Genomic DNA, 22,485 nt, shown 5'->3' on the forward strand with positions numbered 1-22,485 from the left:
CTGCTGGTGCCCACCCTTGGGGGCTACTGGGGGGTGAGCCCGGACAGCCTGTGAAGGGGAGACACCTAGAGGTGGACGTGACAGCTGGGTCCAGGGATGGGGGAGGTGGCCTCGGCAAGGGCATGCCACATGGAGCCATGAGCCAACTGCACCATGGTCGGACCCGCCGGACTCAAACCCTGTTCCGCCCTGACCAGGCCTGGCCAGGAGACCAGAGCAGAACTCCCTTCCCATCGCCAACAGCGCTAAAGAGAACAGACAGGCCACCCTCCCTCCACTGTACAAGCAGCTGATACCATCCACCCGCCCGTGACTCTGACGGGGTCTCCCATACCAGACAGACTTGTTCTGGGCCGCCCCCCAGGGGGAAACTGTCCAGATGCCCTGGAAGGCAGTGGGCCAGGGCTCAGATGGCGAGAACACAGAACTCGGCTTGGGTGGTAAGGCGGCCCCTCACTGCTGTGGGTCCCAGACTTCTGGAAGGCAGCTGTGAAGCTGATGAGTCTACAGGTCCCTTACATGGTGTCATGGGAAGACCCTGGGAGGAGCCTGAGCCCATGCCCTCCCTCCTGACTGCAAAGATGCGGTAAGGTGAGCCTGCCTCCCTCAGGAGCCCCTGCCTCCTCGTGCCCTCAGCCAACCCTGTGACCCGGGGAAGGGGAAGACAGGGCATCAGAGACACAGGGGAGGGTGATGGAGGTGGCAAGGTGGCCAGCATGGGCCAGGGTTTCTGGTGCTCTGGAAATTCCTCCCTTCAATATGTATAACTTTGGGCCCTCTGAAATCACAAGTGGCCCCTAAAATACAGAAGTGAGTTCTAGGTACAGGAAACCTACTGGCCAAAGGAGGGACAGTAGGGACCACAGGAGAGGGAAGGGGCCAGTGCCTTTCTGGGTACCACCCAACCTGAGGACCCCTTCCTGCACTACACATGACCTGTAGGGCCCCCTCCTCTGAACACACAGGAGCAGAGCCAAGTACTGCATGGGGCCTTGCAGCTCCACTAGGCTCCTGCTCACCGTCACAGGTCTTCCACAACTCCTGGGGTGGGTGCTAGGCCCAGGCTGGGATGAGGAGGAGCTCTCTTTAAGAGCTAAAACTCAAGGAGGGGAACAGGCACAGAATAGTAAAATGACCTGTCCAAGTCCACACAACTACCTGGGCCAGATCTGGAGTGGGGTTGGCAGGGAGAAGCCTTGGAGTCCAGGGATAGGAAGTCTGCCAAGCCACAGCCCCGGAGGGCGGAGCCTGGAGAGAGGGTAGGAAGGTGCTGAGAGGCCCACTGACACAACCTTTACCTTGGGATTACAGGGCCCTTATCAGACACCCTGCCTCTCACCCTGAAATGCCCCATTAGTTCCCAAGTGTTCAGAGAGGGGGAGCTCATATGTACATCACCCCAGCACGAGTTACTTTCTATCCTTTTGCCTAATGATCCCCCAGGCCCACGGAGGGCAGCTGGAGCCTGGCTTCCAACTCCCTCCATGGTGAGCACCATGAGCCCTAAGAACAAGGGTCACTGCAGATGGGAGGTGGCTTTCCAGGCCAGCCCAGCCCTTGGGGGTCGGGTACTGAAAGAACAGACACAGCAGCAAGAGGCCTCCCTCACTCCCTCTCTGGGGGCCAGGGGCTCCCTCAGTGCACTCAGTTTCCCAGCAGCCTGCCAACCCTGACCAGAGCCTGTCCAGCCTGGTCAGGTCCAAAGGCTGGGGAAGGGAGGGGGAAACTCAGTGCCCCTCCCTTCACAGAGACCACACTGAGAAAGTCCCTCTCCTTGAGGGCAGCCACCAGGCAGGCGGGCTCTGGAGGGCCCAAAGACTTCTGGGAACAGGTAAGAGAATAAGGGGCCCTGATGGGAGTCATGAGCCTGGGCCCCCAACCTGTGTCTCCCCCCGCCCCAGACTGCAAGGGCTCAGGACCTTGACACATGACGGTCCCTCACCTCCATCACAGGCCACTTGGCTCTCAAACCATACCATGCCAGAGGGCAGAGGCGCAGCTCCTTTTTTTCTCTTCGACACATATGAGAGATTTGTGTTTTATTCTCCTATGACACAGGCCAGCACCCGAGGCCTTCTGCAATGCCCAGTCCTTCTCCACTGCAACCCCTTCAGGTAGCTCCCCACCAACGGGAGGGGCAGGGTGAAGGGGTGGGGGGTCCACCTTTGAGGCCCACAGAACCACGCTCCACTGTGCCAGGCAGGTGAGCTGTGGGGAGCCTTCCTGAAGGAGACTACTTGTCTCCAGAACCAGGTGGAAGGGGCTGAAGCATGGCCTGGAAGATGAAAGCGGGGGGGGGCAGAGAGGTGGGGCCCTCCAAACCTACAGGGGGCCTGCCGGATGGCTCTGGGACAATCCCCATTCCGTGGGCTGCGCGGCTGGGGACAGCTGTCACCACAGCTGGCTGACTGCTGACTGGCCCTGTGCGCACCGTGTGTGAGCCTATGTGTCTGATGTGGGAGGGCTGAGGCTGGGGGCTACGACAGGCCGTCACACGTCAGGGATGTCACCTGAATGCTGCCTCACTGGGCGTGTGTCTGGAAGAGGCTGGCTCCCCTCGAGCTTCAGCGGTCGGCCCTCAGGTGCAGCAGGGAGGCTCCTCAAACCCACTCCTTCGCTATAAGCCACAACCCCACCCATCGGCTCCATATGTGCATCAGCGATCAGCTCCAACCATGGAGGAGGGACACAAAGCCCCCCAGTCTGTGGTGCAACTCTTGGGTTTAGGGAGCCCACCTGGCTGTGACGGGTGTCCCTGTGAGAGCTGAAATCCGTGACTCGAACATGGGGAACAGCGGGTGATCTAGTGCACATCACCAGGCCTCCGCGTGGGGCCACACGATGTGGAGGACCCAGCTGTGCCCACACACGCACCTTCACCTTGCCCGTGCTCTGCAGAATGTGCACCAGGGCCGATGCCATTTCCTCCTTGGTCTTGGCGCTGAGGATGGGCTCGAGGGCCGCACAGAGCCCCAGGTAGTGGTTGGTGATGTGCTCGGCAAACTCCTTGTACATCTCCATGGGCAGGATGGTGATGGTCTGGTAGCGCGCCTTGATGCGGATCATGGGCCCAGGGCCCTTACCGCCCTTGGGGTTGGGTGTCACCACCGGGTACCACTTCTCCACGAACTGCCGCCCAGCCACGGAGGCAGCCGGCAGGCTCACCAGGCCCAGGTAACTGTTGCGCTCCTTCTTCTTCTTCTTGTCCGTCTCCCGGTACAGGTGGACAGTGACGGTGCGCAGGGGCGGCAGGTTGTGGAACTCAAAGTGCTCCCCCCAGAAGACATTGTCGGTCTTGAGCTTGCCCGTGGTACGGGCGTAGAGCACGTCGTCCAGGCACAGCTCACACAGGTACTTCTTCTTGGCCGGCAGGTCCTTGGCCTCGATGACCCACAGCTTCAGGATGTGCTCCACACGCCGGCTGTTGTCCTGCACACGCACAAGGGGGCCGCGCTCACCGTGGGGGCCGCGGAGAGCTCTCAGACCCAGGAGGGGCCTGGCCCCAACACGGGATGGGGAGGAGGCAGGGACAGCTCTGGAGCCTGGTGGACAAGGGGCCGGGTCTCTGCTCTGCCTTGTACTAGCCCACTGACCTTAAGCCTGTGACTTAACCCAAGCCTCGGGTCCCTTTTCTGTGAAATGGGAACAAAACAGAGTGACAGACCAAGTAAGAGGTTGGCACAAGGCCTGGCACACAGCAGGCAACTATGCCATTTACCAGCTCTTCTGCATTTGCCGGTCTGTAAAGTCATTTAGAGATGACCGCTGCTAAGGCCCCTTCCTTACTGAGGTCAAGGCAGCCAGGACTCAGCCCAGGCCCTGAAGGCAGCCATGGAGGCAGGCACGGAAGCAGCCAATTACAGGAGGGGATCCGTGAACTTGATGGGAGAAGCTGGGCGCCCACCAGTCTAGGCCAGTGGTGCTCCTCTGAAGGAGACGGCTGTCCAAGCTAGAATTGGGTGCATACAGAAACAGCCTGGGGGCGGGGGGGGAGGGACGGGGACATGAATTCCAGGCAGCAGGGCACCAGCACCCAAGTCCGTAATAGCCCCATACTCCGACCTCTGGCCCAGCCTCGTCAGTGCGCAGCTTCGAGGATGGAGGCCCACGGTCTGAGTGAGCCTGGCCACCTAGAGCTCCTCCTTCAGGGCCCAGCACCACTGCCCACTGGGGTGCTGCTTCCACCCCCCCATCGCAGCCTACACCAGAGATCCCTACCTCTATCCCTCTTGCCAGAGTCTATGTCTGCTCTGGGTCCAGGCTTACCTTGTTGGGGTGTACCGCTCGCCGGAGGTTCTCCATCCACTTATCCCGCTCAGCTGCCGATCGGCAGGAGAAGCACTTGCTTCCCGACGACGTCGTCACCTGGGGGGGTGGGCAGGAGAGTCACAGAGGAGGGAACACAGCAAGGCTGCTATGACAGAAGACCTCTGGGCCTTGGGGGACTTCAGCTGCCAAGTCTGCGCCACAGCCACAGGGAGGGGGCAGAACAAGGCTCACAATGACCGCGTTTGCAGGTGACGCACTGAGACCCGAGGTCCCCAAGCAAGTCAACAACAAGTAGGACAGCCCATGCCTGTACCAGCTGGTGCCTGGCTCCCTACCCTTGCCTCAGCACCCCTGTCCACAGGAAAGCATCTTTCTGGCTCCAATCTCACTCTCCTAGAGATGGGAGGAGAGAAGGGGAGGGGCTCCCTGCCCAGGTCAGAAGGCAATGCTTACCCAGAACCTCCCTCTACAGGTAAAACCACAGGCCCCAAGGAGACAACCATGGGTAAGCACAAAGGATCACCTCAGTCCTCAGCTGACACCTTCTGACGGTTCTTTTGCTAAGTGGCAGTGACAACAGTGATGGTCTCAGAAACTTAACATTTTGGAGGCCACACTGGAGAAATAAGAATTGGGCTATCTAGGCCTGCTGGGCCCTGGGGTCCTCCTGTCTGACTGTTGCTCATCCTTCGGTCTCCTCCAGGTGAGGGAACCTGACCCAAGCAGCTCCTACTCTGTTCCTGCTGTCCCCAGCACAAGGCCAAGGGCTCTACAGGGGGAAAGCAGACTCCTTATCCAGCCACTCAAGGGCATGCACAAAACAGCACCCCCGGCTGTGGACAAGTGGACAAGCATCATCTTCAGCCCGTCCCAGGCAAAGAAGTCAGAGCCTGGCTGGACCAGGAGTCTCGAACCAGAAACAGCACCCAGTGGGCACAGGGTATGGGGCAGGTGCCAAGGCCCCACTCCATTCTTTCCTCAGGGCAGGGGTGCCTGGAGGTTTTCCCTGAGTAGCTGATTTTCATTACCAGGCTCATTCCTCTATCAGAGAGCTCCCCTAATCATGCAAAATTGTTGGGGGTGGGAAGCTTCCCAGAAACAAAGGTGGGACGAGAATATGAATAACTGGAAAAGCGAAAAGAACGCCCAGGAACACCTGCAACATTAGCTACCCTGGTCCTGGTATGCCTCGGGCTTGATGTGTGGCTGCTGACATCTTCTTGACCACTCTGGGCCTCGGTTTCCCCATCTACAGTGAGGGACTGGGCAGGTCACAGCCTTGCACACCCTATACAGGTTGGGTGGCTGTCCCTCTGCTTTCAAACCTCGAGTCACAGAAAGCTAGGGCAGGAAAGGTTCTGCCTCTCATTATGCAGAAAGGGAGACAGGTCCAAAAAAGGGGGTACTCTCCACTACCCCACAATGTATTTGAGGAGTTTCTGAGGAGTGAGCAGGCTCTGGGGCTTAAGCAATTCTATACAGGTTTTCACTCCCTTCACCCACTGGGGCCTTGTGCCCCTGCACACGGAAGACAGTGCTGGTCCATTTTCAAGGAGCTCACGGAGCAGGAACAAAGTCCCCCATCTCCCACCTCCACCTGGTTTCTTAGGAGGCAAAAGCTATGAGCAGATTCCAGCCTTGCCCCAAAGAACCTGGCCCCCACTGAGGCCACAGAGCACTCCAGAGGGGTGTCTGGATGCGACCTGGCCTTACCAGAAGATGACACGGTGCCCCAACCCACCCCTGCAGTGGAACTCACCTCGAAGCAGTAGTCCTGGCCCAAGATGCTGCTGTGCACGGGCTTGATGACCACCTCCTCCTCCATGCTGAGGTCCAGCGCTTCTACCGCGCTGCTGGGGCTGAGCAGGGACTCGTGGGAGCGAGACTCCTTCAGCCTGGGCATCAGATGGGACCTGGGGGGTGGGTGGTTCTTGTGTCAGGCCCAGCCTGCCACTCCCCTCCCTTCCCCCTTCTCCAGGAGGCCTGTCCAGACCTCCCAGCTAGAGGCAATCATTCCTCCCAAGAAGGGGGCATTACAATACTGGAGTTACAGGGACCCGCCAGGCGCTCTTCCCCACTGAGGGACTCTGGGGAAGTGGCTCAGCCTCTAAGGAAGCAAATGGCTGAGGATGAGGTCACCACTCAGGAGCTGAACATCAGCAATGAGCTCAGGGTAGGGTCCTGGCCTTGGAGACCCACAGGACCCAAACAACCTTGCCCACCTCCTTTCCTTGGTCCTGGTCTTCCAGCAAGACCAAAGTAGTCACCCATTTGTCCAGAACATCACTGTCAACAGAGCCCTTTCTCATACAGCATCACAGTCCGCCCGCCAGCCCCGCTCAGGGCAGGAGAACCACAGGGACTTCTGCTGCTCCCCTCCTACACATGAGGACCTGAGGCTCAAACCGAAGAGGACGCAGCAGTCTCTGCACAGTACCTGAGACACTGAGACTCAGGGCCCATGTGCTGGAGCTTGGGGGCCAAGGCCAGGGTCAGTGGGCCCGATGCAGGTACAAAGAGCAGAGGTAGTGGGCCACCTGGTGCCCAATGGAGCCCAGACCAGGCTGGGCTCTGACAGACCTGGCCTTGGACTGGGCCCACCGCTCACTTGCTGTGTGGCCCTGAGCAAGTCACTTCCCCTCTCTGAGCCTCGGTCTCCTCAGCACATCACGTGGAAAGCACCTCAGATGGCACCTGCACCAGAGCTTGGTGGAGTCCTTCTGAGAGAGGTGAATACCCCTTCCAGAGCCAACGACACATAGCAGTGCCCCACGAAGCCCCCTCCCACAGCTGGGGCCTGAGGACTAGCATGCCTACTAAGCCCTCCCCTGGCATGGAAGCTGGGCAGGCCTTGCCCCTACTCTTGCCCACAGCCCAAACCCCTGGAGCTGGCACAGAACCCACCCTGGCTTTAGCCCACCTAGACCCCCTTCCCCCAACGCCTTCTGCCTTTCAGCTCCTGGCCTCTAATGGCCAAGGTTCGAGCTATCACTCTCTCCCTGTCTCAGTAAAGACCCCACCTCAGGCAGAAAGATCTGGCGGGGTCAACAAACACTTCCTGCAGGGCACAACCCTGTAGCTCATATCTCCATGACCACTGGAGGTAAGGGGGAGCTGAGGCCCACTACATGGGGGCTCAGGAATCCAGAGATGAGCCAAGAGGCCCTGCCCAGAGACCCTCACAGGCTGCAGGAGGCCACCCTCCACACCTCTGACTCTACATGTCCACAGCAACAGCCCTCTCTAACATGGAGTCCTGTGCCAGGCACTCCATGGGAGTCAGAGCTGGAAGTAGGACCCCAGCCCTTGGGAACCCCGTAGCCTGACCCAAGAGACCCAGTGAGCCTCCCCACAACTGCTCCCCCATGGCCAGTATGAAGCTGGCACAGGGTAAGGCTCCGATCACTCAAGCTGAATGGGTGCGTTCAGGGAGGACTCCTGGGAGCTCAAGGGGAATACACAGACCAGAGGGAAGCTGTGAGGCAGGCTGAGGTCAGCTTAGAGCCAAGCCAAACCCCTAAACTCACATGTAGAGCTTAGTGAGGCTCAAGCCCACCGGCACACACAGCACCCCGCCCCCGGAAGGCAGCTTTCACCAACATGCACCGCGGCCTACTGCACCACTCAGCCCTGGGTGCCAACAGGCACCTTCCCTTAACAAGCTCCCCGGGCCCTGCTCCAGTGGCCCATTCTCCATCCCCATCACAGCACTGGCCTAGGCTGTGGGGAGGTTTGTAATGCCCTCAGCTGCAATATGCCACCCCAGGCCGCCCACCACATGGGGCAAATTCCAGGCTTCCCTCCCAGGATGGGGCTTCATTCCTCAATGCAAGAGAGGCCCTGCCCCAGCTACTAGAAGTCACCCCGCCTAGGAAGGGCTGGGACCCACAGCCCGCTACGCTTGCTGTCTAGGACTGAAAACCCAGCCGGCAGGCCAGGATCAGGCTGCTTTCTGGCCCAGCCTGGAAACCCCTGCCAGGTAAGGATGCTAGGAATGGCAGGGTAGGGACACAGGAAATGCAAAGGGAAGAGCTGATGTGCTGGGGCCACCCCCTGTCTGGAGCACCTGGGAGAGGAAAGGGAGGCACGGTTCAGCAGACTGGTCCTGCACAGGGAGACTAGGGGGCTCTGGTTTTACAGCCCGCGAGCCCCGCAGGTCCAGGTCAGACCGGAAAGCAGCAAGAGCCTGAAACCTACGGCTGCAGAACCCTCCTCTTCGTTCCTCACCATCCTGCTCTATAAACATGCCCCGGCTGGCCCAGGCCTCCCCGGGAAGGTTCCTGGCTAAACAGAGGGCCATGGGGAAACTCACGGCTAAGGCATCCTGGCTACAGCTGGGCATCTGTGACCCTCCCAACCTCTCGTGGGCTTCTCCAGGCTGGGGGACCCGGAGCAGAGGCTGCACCCCCACGCAGCTAAGCTCACTGGGAGAAGTCGGGGGAGGAGGCACCCGGGCCAGCCATTAGCTACTCCAAGGTCTGCCGGGCTGTTTCTGCACAGTAGAGGGCCAGGCTCAAAGCGCTGCCCCATCAGGTGCGGGCAGGGCCAGAGGACCTGGGCTCCTGATTCACATGCAGACACATACCCTTCCCACTCAGCCTGGAGTCCACCTATTCACCCCCCTCCCCAAAAGGCTCCTGGCCAGACAGAAAAGGGGCACAAGAGGCCCCAAGGGAGCTGTTCTGCTGTCACCCTGCCAGGGTGAAAGCTCCTGGCAGAGGCTGAATGTGCCCCTGGTGATGGCTGATAAAATGACTAGGGCTCGGGAAGGAAAAATGGTCACTTGGTCACTAAGTAGCCTAAGAACCACCTCCTCCAGGAAGCCAGCCCTGTCCTGAGCCTGCAGGACCCCCTAATACTCCACACCAGCCCGCCCCATCCATTAAAGTAGGCCTTCACCCAGCCCTGCTTTTGCCTCAGGACAGCATTTTAGGGCAGCATTTTGCCCACCTACAGGCTGGGCAAAAAGCCCAACAAGGCAGGGAGGGAGGGTGGAGGGCACTGCAGACTGCCCAGGCTCCAAGGGGGCAGCAAGTGGGCTCAGTCTCCCTACCTAGGAAGCTCAGTAAAAGGAGGTGACCAGGTGCCAGCTGCCGCCTTGCTCCCACCCCACTCCCAGAAGGTGCTCCGCTCATAAGCACCCTCTCCATTTGGCGCAGGACACCCAGCTGCTCCCTTTCATGTTCCTTTTACCAGGAATATTCATCTACCCATTTTACAGAAAGGTAAGGGGCTCAGGGACCTGATGCCATTGTACACAGGGTCTCTGTGACCCCTGACCCCTGCATCAGGTCCCTCCCTGCCACTCCATGGCTAGAGTAAGAGAGAAGGTGGCCCAACACTCCCACTGCATGGCCTCCTGCAATGCCCGGATGTGGCTCATGATGGCTTACCCCGATGACCTCCTGTGGCCCCTGGAGACAAGAGCCACCACACCACGGGGGGCAAAGGCCTTCACACTGCTGCAGCCCAGTCTGAGCTCATTCTCACAGCAACCCCGCCAGGGACGCCATGGGACTGCGCTGGGCTCAGACCTCAAACAGGACTGCAGGCTCCGTGCCCCTGGCCCTCCTCACCAGAGCAGAGCTGGTGGCCGTGCCCACAGGAAATGTCACATATATCCTTTCGCTGAATCCTCACAAGGCCAAGAGGCAGATACTGAGCTCACCCCCACTGCACAGGGGAAAGACAAGCCTGCTCCAAGAGGGCAGGCCCAGAGGCTGGTCTTCCTCCTAGTGTCACCTCTATACCTCAACTCCCTGGGGGCCACTTCCTTATCTGAAAAAGAAGGGTCTTGCTTCAAACAAAATTTGACAGTAATGAGCATACACTGAAGAAGTGCTGTAAAGAGAATTTTCAGAGAGAGGCATTTCTCAGGCCCTGGAGCCCAGAAGAGGGGTTTCTGGTCAGGAATGCATGGGATTCAGTACCAGCCTTGCTTGCTGGGGTCCATCTGTCTGTTCTACCTCACCCTGACTGCTCTTCCCCAGGGCTCACAGCTCCCTCAGGCAGGCCTGCAGGCATATGCCATCCCCTCATCCTATCCAACCTTCAACACTCAGCATCAGCAACACCCTCCTCCATGAAGCCTTCCCGGACTCCCTGGAGACAGCAACCTTGCAAGTGGTCCCAGCAGCCTGACAGTCATCAGGCTATGCTGGGAAGGTCAGCCACAGACCATCTTCCTGCCTGGCTGGGGGCTCCTGGTGGGTAGGGCTGGGTCTGGCTCAGAACCAAGATTCAGGGGCCCCAGCGTTCCTAGCCCAAAGCCCCAGTATTCCAGCAGCCAGGTCAGCGAAGCTCTGGGAGGGGGAGTTCAGCTGGGATGGGGGCAATCCTCCCTGAGCCCTCAACCCTGGTGACTGCGAAAAGGGACAAAGACAACCCAAGCATTGGTCATCACGGCAGTTGTCTGCTCAAGGTCAGGTCCCAAGAGCAGCACCCGGTGCTCACCCAGAATCTGAGAAATGCCCCTGGCTCTGGCTCTGTCCAGTTATGGGGAGCTCCCTTCATGTCTCCCAAGGCCAGGTGGCTCACTGTACCCTCCATGGCTGTACCCCCCCACCACTGTCCCATCCCTCTGACACATCCCTGAGTCCTAGACACAACTGACTGTCTACACCCTCAACAGATCCCAAGGACTAGAAGCCTTGTGTCCCCTGCCCAAGTGAGGCCATCTGCTCATGCCTGTACCTCCATAGCATGGAATCCTCATACTTCCTGGGAAACGGATGGTGCCATGGTTCCCAGGTCACAGATGGAAGCGCCAAGGCCACAGGGTAGGGAGACCTGCCCTAGACTCCTCTGCTCCAGAGAGCAGTCTTGGCCAGGGCCTGGGGGGCAGTGCAGTAGGGCCTCCTCAACAGCCTTCTCCATCTGACCACAGTACCATCGTTGTAGATGGGCCCCTCTACCCAACATGGTGTTACTCCCACCCCTCTGCCATCCCCTCACAGCCTAAAGAGAAACAAGTCACTGTGCTCCAACCTGGTGCCGAAGCCCTCCCTGAAATGGCCCCTTCTCTAACTCCCCTCACACCACACCCTGACAAGTGACCTAGACTCTCCTCCCCAGTTGGTCCCCCTTTGGGGCCCCTTTGTGCATGCTGTTTCCTGAAGCCCTACCACCTCTCCCCGCACCTCTCTGCCTAACGAATTTTCTTTCTTGGTTGTCCAAGCCCAGCCCAAGTGCTGTTGCCACCAGCATGCTGCCCTGGCACCCCTGGGCAGACAAGAGCTCATGCCCAAGCCACACGGCTGAGCCCCACGCCACACCACTCTCCCACCTGTCTCCTCAGGACAGCCCACCAGGATGGAGGTGCTGCAGCCCAGAAGGGCCGGGTGGCTCACCTGAGACTGCACGGGTGGCGAGCAGCTGTGTGAGATGTGAACCCCGTTCAGCAGAGTCTAAGGCCAGCTCCATCCGCGACTCCATCAGCTTTCCACCACCCCACAGGTGGCTAAGCCACCAAAGTCCACGGCCAGCTGCCCCGCTCACCATGACCCACTCATTCCAGGTCCAGAAGAGCCAGGGGGGCTGGCGAGGGTGGGACTGCCCCTGCCCAGGAAACGTGGGCCCGGCACGGGCATGGGTGGGGCCGCTGCTGGAGACACAGCCCAGCCCCAACAGCGGCTCACTGGGAGGGCTGGGGAGCAGGAACTAGAGGACATTGTCCTGGCTCCTGGGCCACAGCCTGATCTGATAGCCTTCCAGCCAACCCACGAGCTGTTTTTCAACTCCAGCCTTTTTTCTCTTCAAAGGTTACTAACACAGAAGTTTAGCAAATTCCCCATTATTCCAAGAAGGGAGGAGACCCAAAATCAAAACTTGCGATAATTAAGAAGCCCTATCTGACATGGAGAGCATGTTCCCAGCTACGGGTGGGGTGAGTTGAGAGGCTGTATAGCCTGGAAAATGAGAGCTTCAAAATCTCCTTCCAAGTCTTAAAGGAGCAGAGGGAGCTGCCCTGCACGCCCCCCAGAAGGCAGAACCGGGACCAAGAGAGGCCAGTCACTACTCGGGCACAGCTGTCCCTATACAGGCCAGGCTCGTTTGGTTTTAGAGGAGTAAGCGCCCTGTCTGTGGGAGTGTGCAAGCAGGAGCTGGGAGCCCCTCTGGATACGCTGCAGAGGGGACGCCTGCCCTGCTGGAGGATGGCTGGGTAATAGGCTGTGCACGCAGGGAGGCAGTGGAGTAAGCCCTGAGAGCAAAGGCACGCATACGCTCCCCACCCACAGCTGGGAACAGGGAGGAGGGTAGGAGGACCTAGTGTCAACAGTGCCCAGCCATAGGGGCAAAGCTAGTCTCTCTTCTTTAAAAACTACTCAACCATGATCACTTGTAAGTTAGTCAACTCTCCGGGCCTCAGTTTCCACATCCATAAATGGGGAGAATGACCTACCTCCCTTATAGGGCTGTTATAAAGATCCAGTAAGACAGTGCAGATGAGTGCCAGATACCACTGTCGGTGCAGCTGTGAGCAAGGCCAATACAGGAACTACATGTTTGAAGGCTGATGTTTCCACAGTGGGTGATGATGCTCCTGACATTTGGGGTGATGAGATAAGGGCTTCCCAGGGCATTTTCTGTTCCTTTCCTCTGACCACTCTGGTCTCTCACTTTCTCCATGCCTCAGTTTGCCCCATCTATAAAATGGGGACAAACTACATCTACCCAAATGCTCTGGGATGCCTCAAAAAAAAGGTCCTTAATTTCCTGAATGAAAAGGAAAGGGTGGTCAGCAGACCCCTCGAGGGGCCACTTTAGCCCCTCTGCCTGTGATTCCTGAGCACAGTGTCCCCTGACCCAACCTCCGACTCATGCTTGTGTAGTCCACTGCCACGGCCTACGGCCACAACCAGGCCTGGAAGGGGTAGAAATCCTGGACAAGGTTGGTCTCAATGGAGGAGGTGCCCACCTGAGGGTTGGCAGGACCGGCGGACTCTGGAGTCAGGTCAGAACATGCCAAGCTCACTGCTGTCTGCCACAGCCAGGCGGTCCAGACAGCTGTGCTGGAAACCTCTGCCCTCCAGAACTGGAGCACAGTCAGGGTGAGGGCGCCAACATCCTGGGAAGCAAGTGGCAGGACACAAACAGGGCAGCGCCCCACCCAGAACATCCAGCAGAACCATCTCTCCCCAGGCCCAGCCTTGTCCTGCCGGCCTGGGAACCCGCTGCCGAGAAGGCCAGTGCTCGCTTCTGGCCCAGCTGCAGTCCCAGGGGAGGGGAAAAGAATGAGCTGCCTAGCGGCTCCCAGGGCCCAAGGGAGTCAGAGCCTATCCTTAAAAGGCAGGGAGGCTGGCTGCCCTGCCTGGGAAGGCTTCCTGGGATGACAGGGCCTGGAGGCACGGTCCCTCTCGGCCCAGGGTTCTCTCATCCAAGGCAAGGGGGCAGGTCGTAGCAGCCACTGGAACCAGTGTGACCCCATCTCCATACACATACTGAGCCCTGGGCTGGGCGGTACCCGGTCTCCAGCCTTCACCCTACTCCTGGGAGTCTGTGCTTCCCCTCTACACTGCAGGGCCGAGTTGGCATAGGAGGGTCCACACCCTGGCAACTACAACAGGAGGACAGGATGGCTTATCACGTGCTACGGCTACAGCGCAACCCGAGGCCAGGCTCCTAGGAAGTGCCCCATAAGCCAGGCCTCGGCTTACCGGCATGGGTTTGGTCTATGTCAGCCATGCTGCTTAGAGATATGCATGTCCTGTTTTTAAAAATATAAATATATTCTTGAAAATAAATTAATGTATACTTATGTTTCAAAAAGATTTAAAAAAAAGGAAGTGCCCCATATATGCTTATTTCATGATCGACACTGTGGCCACCTGGACTTAACAGCCACTTACTAAGGACCTACCGTGTGCCCAGCTGCGTGACAGGTATTCCTACCAAGGTGCACACACCATAGCATGGCCTTCTCCCAATGGTCCCACACAAAAGGCAGCATCACCCCAACAGAAAGGGGGAGCACGAACTCAAATAGGTCCGGAGAGCCCCACCTCATGGGGCAAACTTTCCCCTATATACCCTAGTTAATCTGAAGGATTTGATGAAGGAAGCTTTAAGACACCAGAGGAAAGAGGCTGGGAGAATGGAGTGGCTGGTCCTCATCACCCTCAGCTGGCCAACCCTGGTACTCAGCTCACACTGGGCCAGGCCTGGGGGCCCTCACCAAGAGGGAGATGAGAAACCTGGCCAGGAGGGCTCCTGTCCTGGGCAACCCTTAATCTGCCTGTGACCCTGCCCCCCCCTTCGCTCAGACCCACAGACTTGCTGCAGAGCAGCCCCAAACAAGCTCCCTCCTCCCTCTAGGATGCAGCTCCTCACCTGCTGGGCTACTTCCAAGAGTGTCACAGAAGCCCAACATGTCAACAACCTAAGAACATAAGGGAACAGACACGAAATAGTACAACGCCTCCCACCGCCATCACACCTCCGGTGCCTTCACAGTGATACCTCACTGCTGCCTGTCGGTGACGGGCCGCGGAGCCGGGGCTGAGACCAGGGATGTGAGGGGCGCTGGTTCTGGTCCCCTCAGCATTCTGACCATCACCCTTCCCAGTGTGATTCCGCTGCCTAACAGAGCTTTCAGAAAACATTCGGGAACACATCTACATCCCCACCTCTTATTTCTTTTTGGGGGGCTGGGGGGGCAAGGGGCACGCAGAGTGAGAAGAAACAAAGAACTTTCCATCTAATCTCCCCAAGTCATCCTGCAGCCTGAATAATCTCGGGTTTTTAATCAATAGCTGTCAGACTTGTCAAATTACTTTGGGGACCGCAAAGCAGTTTTTAAACATTCATAAACCTCAGTAGAACAGCAAAGTGCCCTGAATTTTAAAAGAAGAGAATCTGAGGAACACACATTGAATAGGATGAGATCTGGGCAAATCAAAAGTGAGTTGAGGGCCAAGTGCCCCTCCTGCTTCTGAGTGGGGACAGCTCTCTGGCCCTCTCCCTGCTCCCCAGGAGAAACAGCCAAGAGCCTGGCCAGGGCACTCAGAAAGATTAAGGAGGGTGACACCCCCAAACCTTAAGCTCCCCTCAATCTTCCCCAGTAAAGCCCCCCACTCCCAGCCCCAAGAGCACTGCCCCCAGCCTCATGTGCTGCAACCCTGACACTACAGTTCCCCCCAGGACCCAGACGGCCCCCCACTGCACACATGCTGCTCTCTGCTGAAAGCCCTTCCCACCTTCTCCACTTGGACAACTCTCGAGAATGGTTCAAGGCCCTGACCGAGGTGTTCCCTCCCTGCAAGCTCAGTCTGTGCCCCTCTCCTTCTCACATATGTGAACGCACCCATCCATCCCCTTGGTCCCACAGATCACACCACCGCGTGTGGGACTGGTTTCTGACTGGTTCCCCAGCAACCCCGCCACCCCCTGGGGGCAGCAACCATAAATACCTCCAACAGCTGCCTCAGGCCCTGGGGACTCATGACCCAAGCGGCGTGAAAGATGATGAAATAAAAAAACAAACGAACCAAAAACCAAGGAATTCCATCCCCCAAGGAAGCCACTTTCCCCTCTGGCTAATCTAATTCCTCCCAGCTCTTCACCTCCAGGAAGCCCTCCTAGGCTCAGGTGGCCTCTCCAAGAAATGTGAGGGTGGGGGGGGAAGCAGCACCTTCTCCCCTCCTAATACCCGAAGGCCATGCCATGTGGCCTTCTGTTCTGTGCATGTTGTTCACGTTAGGGTGACAAAGCGATGTGTGGACTCTCCTTCCCCATCCCTGGGCACCAAGCTTCCTGCCTCAGCGGAGGACCAGCCACTTGTCAACACAGCCCCAGCTCCTGGCACCACACTGGTTGATGACTGGTCAATGTGGAGAGGTCTCCTTCCTTAAAAACAAACACACGTGAAAATAAAACTCTGGGACTTTGGTCACATTAATTAACCCATATGTCTCCGTTCTTTCATCTGTAAAATGGGGATGACACCAGCCCTGACATGCAGTGAGCCCTATGATCAGCACTGGTTCTGCCTTTGCCCAGACACTCTTGCCCCTTCCCGCCCCAACAGCACTTTTCTGGATGTTCCTGGCTTCTCCCTGGGCACACAGATATTTCCAAGATGCCTCTCACTCTGCCCAGCACGCAGGGCCTGCCCGGCCCTCCCTGTACGTGGGCTCTTGAAAAGCCTCTCTGCCATCTGACCCCAGAGAATCTTAGCCACTCCACCTACCACCCCCAACAGCAGGCTCGAGAGCGCTGCCATTTTAAGTAGACACCTCAAGCCCCCATTTGAAGAGAGATGGACAGACACATCTGGGAACAAACACGGGCACCCTAGGTTTCTAGCCCCAATGCTCATATCCAGCCCCAATGCTCATCTCCAGCCCTGCTCTTTTTAATTCCAGCCACTATTTGGGACAGAGGGGCTTTGTGGTCTTAGGGAGACAAGAGTCAAAGATGGGAACAGGCACTGGGCCAAGAGAGCAGAAATCTCAAGTTGGCCTCTCCTGTGCCTTGGCTTCTTCACCTGACAAATGGGCCGCCCTTACCTCCTGCCAGAGCCTGCTGGAAGTTCCTTATGCTTATGAACCTCAATATGCCCCTCTCCTGGTCTGAGGTCTGAGTTAATCCAACGTCCCAGTATACAACTACTAAGTACCACCAATATGCCGACACTGAGCCTGGGGGCCTTGGGACCCGGGCTCCCTATTCCTTCCCACGCCTGGTGTCTGGGGGTCTCAGTGGGACATCAGAGCTCTGCTTCACAGACTGTAACTAGCGGGAGTCGGTCTGGGTCATTCAACAGCAGCAAAATAGCAAGAGAGGTGGCCGCCAGTGAGCCACAGGTTCCCAGGCCACCAACAAAGGCAGGAATTCAAGATGTCAAAGAAAAGTGGGGTGTAGCTGCTGAGTTTCTCCTGCTTCTAGTGACCATGCACCAGCGCCATCTGTGGCTCTACAGTGCCTACCTCACCCATGACACCTCACACCTGGGAAGTGCAATGGGTCCACGAAATGTGGGCTTCTGATGCTCATAAAGCCCAGCCGCCTGACTACAGTTAAGGAAACTGAGGCTCGAGACCTCAAGGGGCTTCCCAAGGCCAGACAGTGTGCCAGACTCTGAGAGCTCACCATCTTTCCCCCCTCACCCCTGACACTGGCTGACTCTAGGATAAGCTAGCCCAATCTGTCATTTGCCACCTGGCCCATGGGGTTCCAACCAGTAACGCCATATATGCCATATATAGCATCCAAGGTGTGTCCCAACCCCGCAGCACTGGACTGCCCACCAAAGCTTGAACACTCCCAGCCACTAAGTCCGCTTTATCCATGAAACCTGGCTCAAAGACCCCCACCTCCATGACATGTGTCCCAGCAAAACTGACAACTCCCTCCAGGGCTTGACCCATGCACCCCAGCCCCTCAGACACTGGGGAGTGGAGGCGAGAGGTCCAGCAGCTTGCCCAAGGTCACCGTTCCCAGGTACCAGGGCGCGGCTAGAGGCCTGGCATTTGGGCTCCAGCTCCAAACTATCTTCACTGCTTGTCAAAGCCTCAGGCTTTCACCAAAACTACAGAAATCATGTGATCACATGCACCAACTTTCAAAGAGCTTACAGAAATTCTGGGTCACCAGAACTGTACACCGAACCCTGCCTTTGTCACCTCCGGTGTGACTCTGGGTAGATTGTTTCCCCTGTCTGGAAAATGGTGAGAAGGACACCTTGCTGGTAGGAGTGGGATCCACCACCAGCCCCCCGGAAACAGTAGTGAGGGTGGCTGGGACCAAGGCTGGACAAGCCTGGCACGGAGCTTGGCGCTTCACAGCACTGGCTCATTTATTCCTCACAAGCCCCCCACCAGACAGTGTGTTAACAAGATGGATCCCTGCCTTCTCCGGAGACAGAGGTACTTCCCCAGGAAAGACCGCCACATCACAGTGACCCGGCTCCTAACACGGTTTCAGATCCGTACGCTGGAGCAGAACACACTCCGGGCCCGGACCAGCCTTCCTGGTCTTCCAACGCCCCCAGCCTGCAGGCCCATGGGCACAGGCAGGGAGGGGCGGGGGGGGGGGGGGGGGTAGTATAAAAGAGCACTGCTGGGGGGTTGGGGAGCTGGGGTGAAGATGACATGGCCCCCAAACCCCAGCGCAGCCCCACCCAGTCCAGCTCAGGGTTGGGCGACTCCGAGCAAAGGCCAAGATCCTCCGCTCAGAAAACTTTTCAGCCATTCCTAGCATTTCCCGGTTCTCAAAGGCGTAGGCCATGGAGGCTTGGCTGTGGAAAGGAGCACCGGACGCTGAATTTCCTCTCTTTAAAAACTAAAACCAAGAGCAACACTTCTCAGTTTTTCGCTTTTTGGCGGGGCTAATGTGTTTCCACATTCTGGGCGGGCGGTAGATGTCTGCAGAGACACCATCTCTGGAGAACAACGGAGTCCCTCCCAAGACTGAGTACCTGTGACAACCCCTCTCTACCAGCCCGCTCCCACCCATCTCACGTGGGTCTCCCTGGGCCCAGGAGGCTGGTCAGGGGCCCTGGGGCTGGCAGCTGCCCACACTCTAGCCTCTGCTCAGGCAGATCAGAACAATCAGGCCACTTACCATCCCTCGGCACGGCCACCAGGATCCCCAGGCCACCAGGATCACCAGGCCAGGGAAACCGAGGGGCCAGGCCTGCCACCGGTCTGCCTGCCGTCCCCCACTGGGCCCAGCCAGTCCGACTGCACTCCGGTCCTAGACATAGCACTCCAGCCCTGTCCGCTGGGACTAATCACTGCTAGTTAAACAAAGGCTAAGTTCCAACTCTCTGTAATGTGCTTTTAAAGGGCCAGTGTCCCACTCAGGGCTGCCAGGGACTTAAAGGCACAGATCCCTTTTTCAGTACAGGAGACGAGACAGCAAAACCCAAAAATACTCCTCCAAAGTCATGATCAGAATGGAGGGCTTGGGCTTTTCAGGAAGATCTAGACAAAATGCACAATGCTAAAATCCCAATTTCACTTGAAGAACCCCAAAGACCCCCAAACGCAGCTACATCTGGAGAATCAAAAGCAGGAACCACAGCCACTTTTAGGCGCTATGTGCCAGACACAGCACTTAGCACTTCCTAGCACTGCCCAGGATTGCTCACAACCTTCCACAGACGTGCATCCCTAGACCCCCTCTCACAGGTAAGGAAGCCAGGCTTCTGGCTCCCACCTGCTCCCTCCGGAGGCCGGCTTGCCCCACCCTGACCTGCAGGCCCCGCCTGTTCCATACCCACTAGCTTCTTTCCTTCACGGGGAAAATGTAGAGGGTAGATGGGGACTCATTTGTTGCAGGTGTCCAACCACTGGGCTTTCAGTTTGGGCCTCAAAAACCCTGTGAGGTCCCTTCTATTGTTTCCCCCTTCTTATAGATGAAAACACTGGAAATCAGGCCTGGAAATAACACAGCAGGAGACAGACAAACACTAAGTAAGGCTGAGATGTAGGAAAAGGAGAGAGGAGGAAGTGAAGGAGGGAGAAGAGGCAGGTCTGCGGCCCTGCAGGAGTGGGGTGCTTGACACTCAGGCCCTCATCCCTTTCTGGAAAGGCTGTATGGCCAGAGGAAGGGACAGGTGAGGAGAGCCATCCTTCCAAGCCCAAGGCTCAGGTAAGCTGGCTGAGGCCCTTCCACTGTCCACGAGAAAGGACGAGGGAGGGCTGCAGGGCTGGGGGCTCTCCTGAGGCCCATAGGCTCCAAGGGTGGGCAGGGTCTGCCCAGCTACAGAAGAGTGGGCAGGGGTGAGGAAAGGAGAGACTTAATGGCCCGGACCTCGGTACCCGGTCTAACAAGCCCTCCAAGAGAGGCGGACCATTTCCTGGCATACGGAGTGGCTGGGCCCGCTGGACGTGCTGTCTGGCCATTCTCCACGAGAATGGCCAAGGCCAGGCAGAGTCCTCAGGCCTAACTCTGCGAGGGCCAGGTCCTTCAAGGACTGACCATTTTGTTTCTGTTTCTGATTCTAGGGAGCCCGGCAATCAAATAAGTTTGAAGCTGGGTAGGCTGCTGGTTAAGAGCAGACTGAGTTCAAATCTGGGCTGTGTCATTTGCAACCTAGGTGTTCGTGGACAAGCCACCTCTCTGTAAAATGGGCAATAATAGTACTTAACTTCACAACAGGGTTGCTATGAGAAATTGATGAGTTACAGCACAAGGCCTGGCTCAGAGTGAGCACTTATTAAAGAGCAGCCAGATGAGCTAGGTTGAAGTAGGCTGCCCCCATGATATGATGGGAGACACAAAGTGGGAAACCAGCTCCTGAGTAGTGACCCTGAGTAAGTCACTTCTTTCTCTGGTAGTGAGTCCCCATATACCCTCTACATTTTCCCCATGAAGGAAAGAAGCTAGTGGGTATGGAACAGGTAGGGCCTGAGGGTCAGGGTGGGGCAAGCCGGCCTCCGGAGGGAGCAGGTGGGAGCTGGAAGCCTGGCTTCCTTACCTGTGAGAGGGGGTCTAGGGACGCGTGTCTGTGGAGGGTTGTGAGCAATCCTGGGCCGTGCTAGGAAGTGCTAAGCGCTGTGTCTGGCACATAGTGAGCGCCTAAAGTGTCAAGTTCTTTCTTGACACTCAGGGCCTGAGTGTTAAGTACCCCACTCCTGCAGGGCTGTAAACCTGCAGGTCCTCAGAGTCCTCCTGTAAAGAGGGGGGATCCAATTAGAACCCTCAGGGACTACCGCGTAAGACTACTCTGTAGCTCTTCCCAGGTGCCTGTCCTCCCCCAGAAGCCCTCCAGGCCAGAAAGCGGTGTAGATTGGGGGGGTGGGGACGGGCTGGGCTCTGGCCCAAATCCTTAGAAACCTGAAAACAGCCTACCGCGGCCCTGCACCGCCCCCAGGCTAACTGGGGTCTGCTGGGTAGGAGGAGGGAAGCCAGAGTGCAAAGCCACCTGGCCTACTGGGAGGAAGTACAAGACCTCATGGTCACCCCTCTAGGGGCAACCCGGCCCCACCCCTGCCGTCTCTGAGTCTCCTCAGTCTCCCTACTCCTCAGTGAGGGGGCAGGCCCTCTCCTGCTCAGGTGTCTCCCATGGGATGGTGTGCAGCCAAGCTGGCTTTCCTGAGGGGAGTTCTCCAACAGCCACACAAACCACCCTATACCGGCTACACAAACAGCCTCCCAGAAGCTGGGGGCCCCCCAAGGCTTGACCAGGTTCAAGGCCTGCCTCATTCTATCTTCATGGAGCCTACAGCCACTGATATGTGTGTGCTCAGGGAAGAGAGGGTATGGAGTGCCAGAGGAAACAGGTGGTCAGGAGGAATGCCCTACAGCTCTGGCAGAGCAAATGGCCACTGCTCCTAAGGGGCGGGGGGAGACTGGACGCCCTGCACCCTACCATCACCTCCTCACCCCCAGGACTAGTCAGTAAGGGTGGCCTCACTGAGGGGTCTGCAGGCCTGGTATGTGATCCTGGTGGTGTTACTTAGCAACTGTAACCTCTAGGCAAGACCTTTCAGTTTCCCAGGACTTGGTTTCTTTAGGTATAAAATGAGGAAATACTCTACCCCCTGCAGATAACAGATGTGAATACACTGGTTAACCAGCTGCAGAGGAAGCATTTAACCAAACAACCTGGGAGCCCAAAGACGCAAATATCTGACTGTCATTCATTTGACACTGAGAACCCACCTGAGGACCATTAGAATTTAGGTTGTCCCCAACCCTACACTGTCCATCCCCGAAGCCAAACACATTCTAAGCTCCCCGCACAGCCAACCAAGCCCTGGGGGAGGTCAAGGTTCTGGCCACCAAAATACCCTGAAAAAGACCTCAAACTTCTCTGGATGCCAAACACACAAAGGAGCCTTCCAGAGCAAAAATCAGCGTAAATGAAGTGTAGCCATGCTCTGGGAAAGATGGAAAGACCCTCCAAGTAAACCCGGCTCCACAGTGCTCTTCTCTAGGGGCCTTGGACCCAGAGAAAGACGAAGTAGGGAGATGGGGAAGAACAGGGTCAGGTGGTCCCATGAACCAGAAAAAGTGTGCCACTACAGGGCAGTTAGCGAGCTCTGCTGAGAAAGGGAGAAAGAAGAGCCCAGAGAGCTATCCAAGAGCATGTTAGGGCCCCTCCAACCCTCTGCATCAGCCTCCAAGGACTCTGCCTAGAGGATTCGGATGGGTGCAAAGGGTTGAGACCAACGGGCAAGCCACTGGTAAACCCAACAAAGAGAGAGGGTCTGAGCTCTCACCTGATCCTCCCCTGCTTCCCGGATTGGCTGGTTCTTCCTGCCCTTC

At 57.5% G+C, this 22,485-nt stretch overlaps 1 protein-coding gene across 12 annotated transcripts in view; it reads right to left on the reverse strand.

Moving 5' to 3' along the window:
- The window catches only part of LOC113934370 (DAB2 interacting protein), a 188,510-nt gene that overhangs the window by 21,336 nt on the left and 144,689 nt on the right, over window positions 1-22,485 (reverse strand). For 11 of the 12 annotated variants that reach the window (XM_027615205.2, XM_027615203.2, XM_027615208.2 and 8 more), the window contains 3 exons: window positions 6,029-6,182; window positions 4,267-4,365; window positions 2,875-3,429 (listed from right to left, as the gene is read on the reverse strand). In XM_027615205.2, coding sequence (XP_027471006.1) covers window positions 2,875-3,429; window positions 4,267-4,365; window positions 6,029-6,182 — 808 coding nt within the window. Of the gene's footprint in view, window positions 1-2,874; window positions 3,430-4,266; window positions 4,366-6,028; window positions 6,183-18,831; window positions 19,020-22,485 lie in introns of those variants that run through there. The other variant, XM_027615212.2, reaches the window with a different exon arrangement.

Source organism: Zalophus californianus, chromosome 13 (genome assembly GCF_009762305.2).
Source record: "Zalophus californianus isolate mZalCal1 chromosome 13, mZalCal1.pri.v2, whole genome shotgun sequence".
NCBI lineage: Eukaryota > Metazoa > Chordata > Mammalia > Carnivora > Otariidae > Zalophus > Zalophus californianus.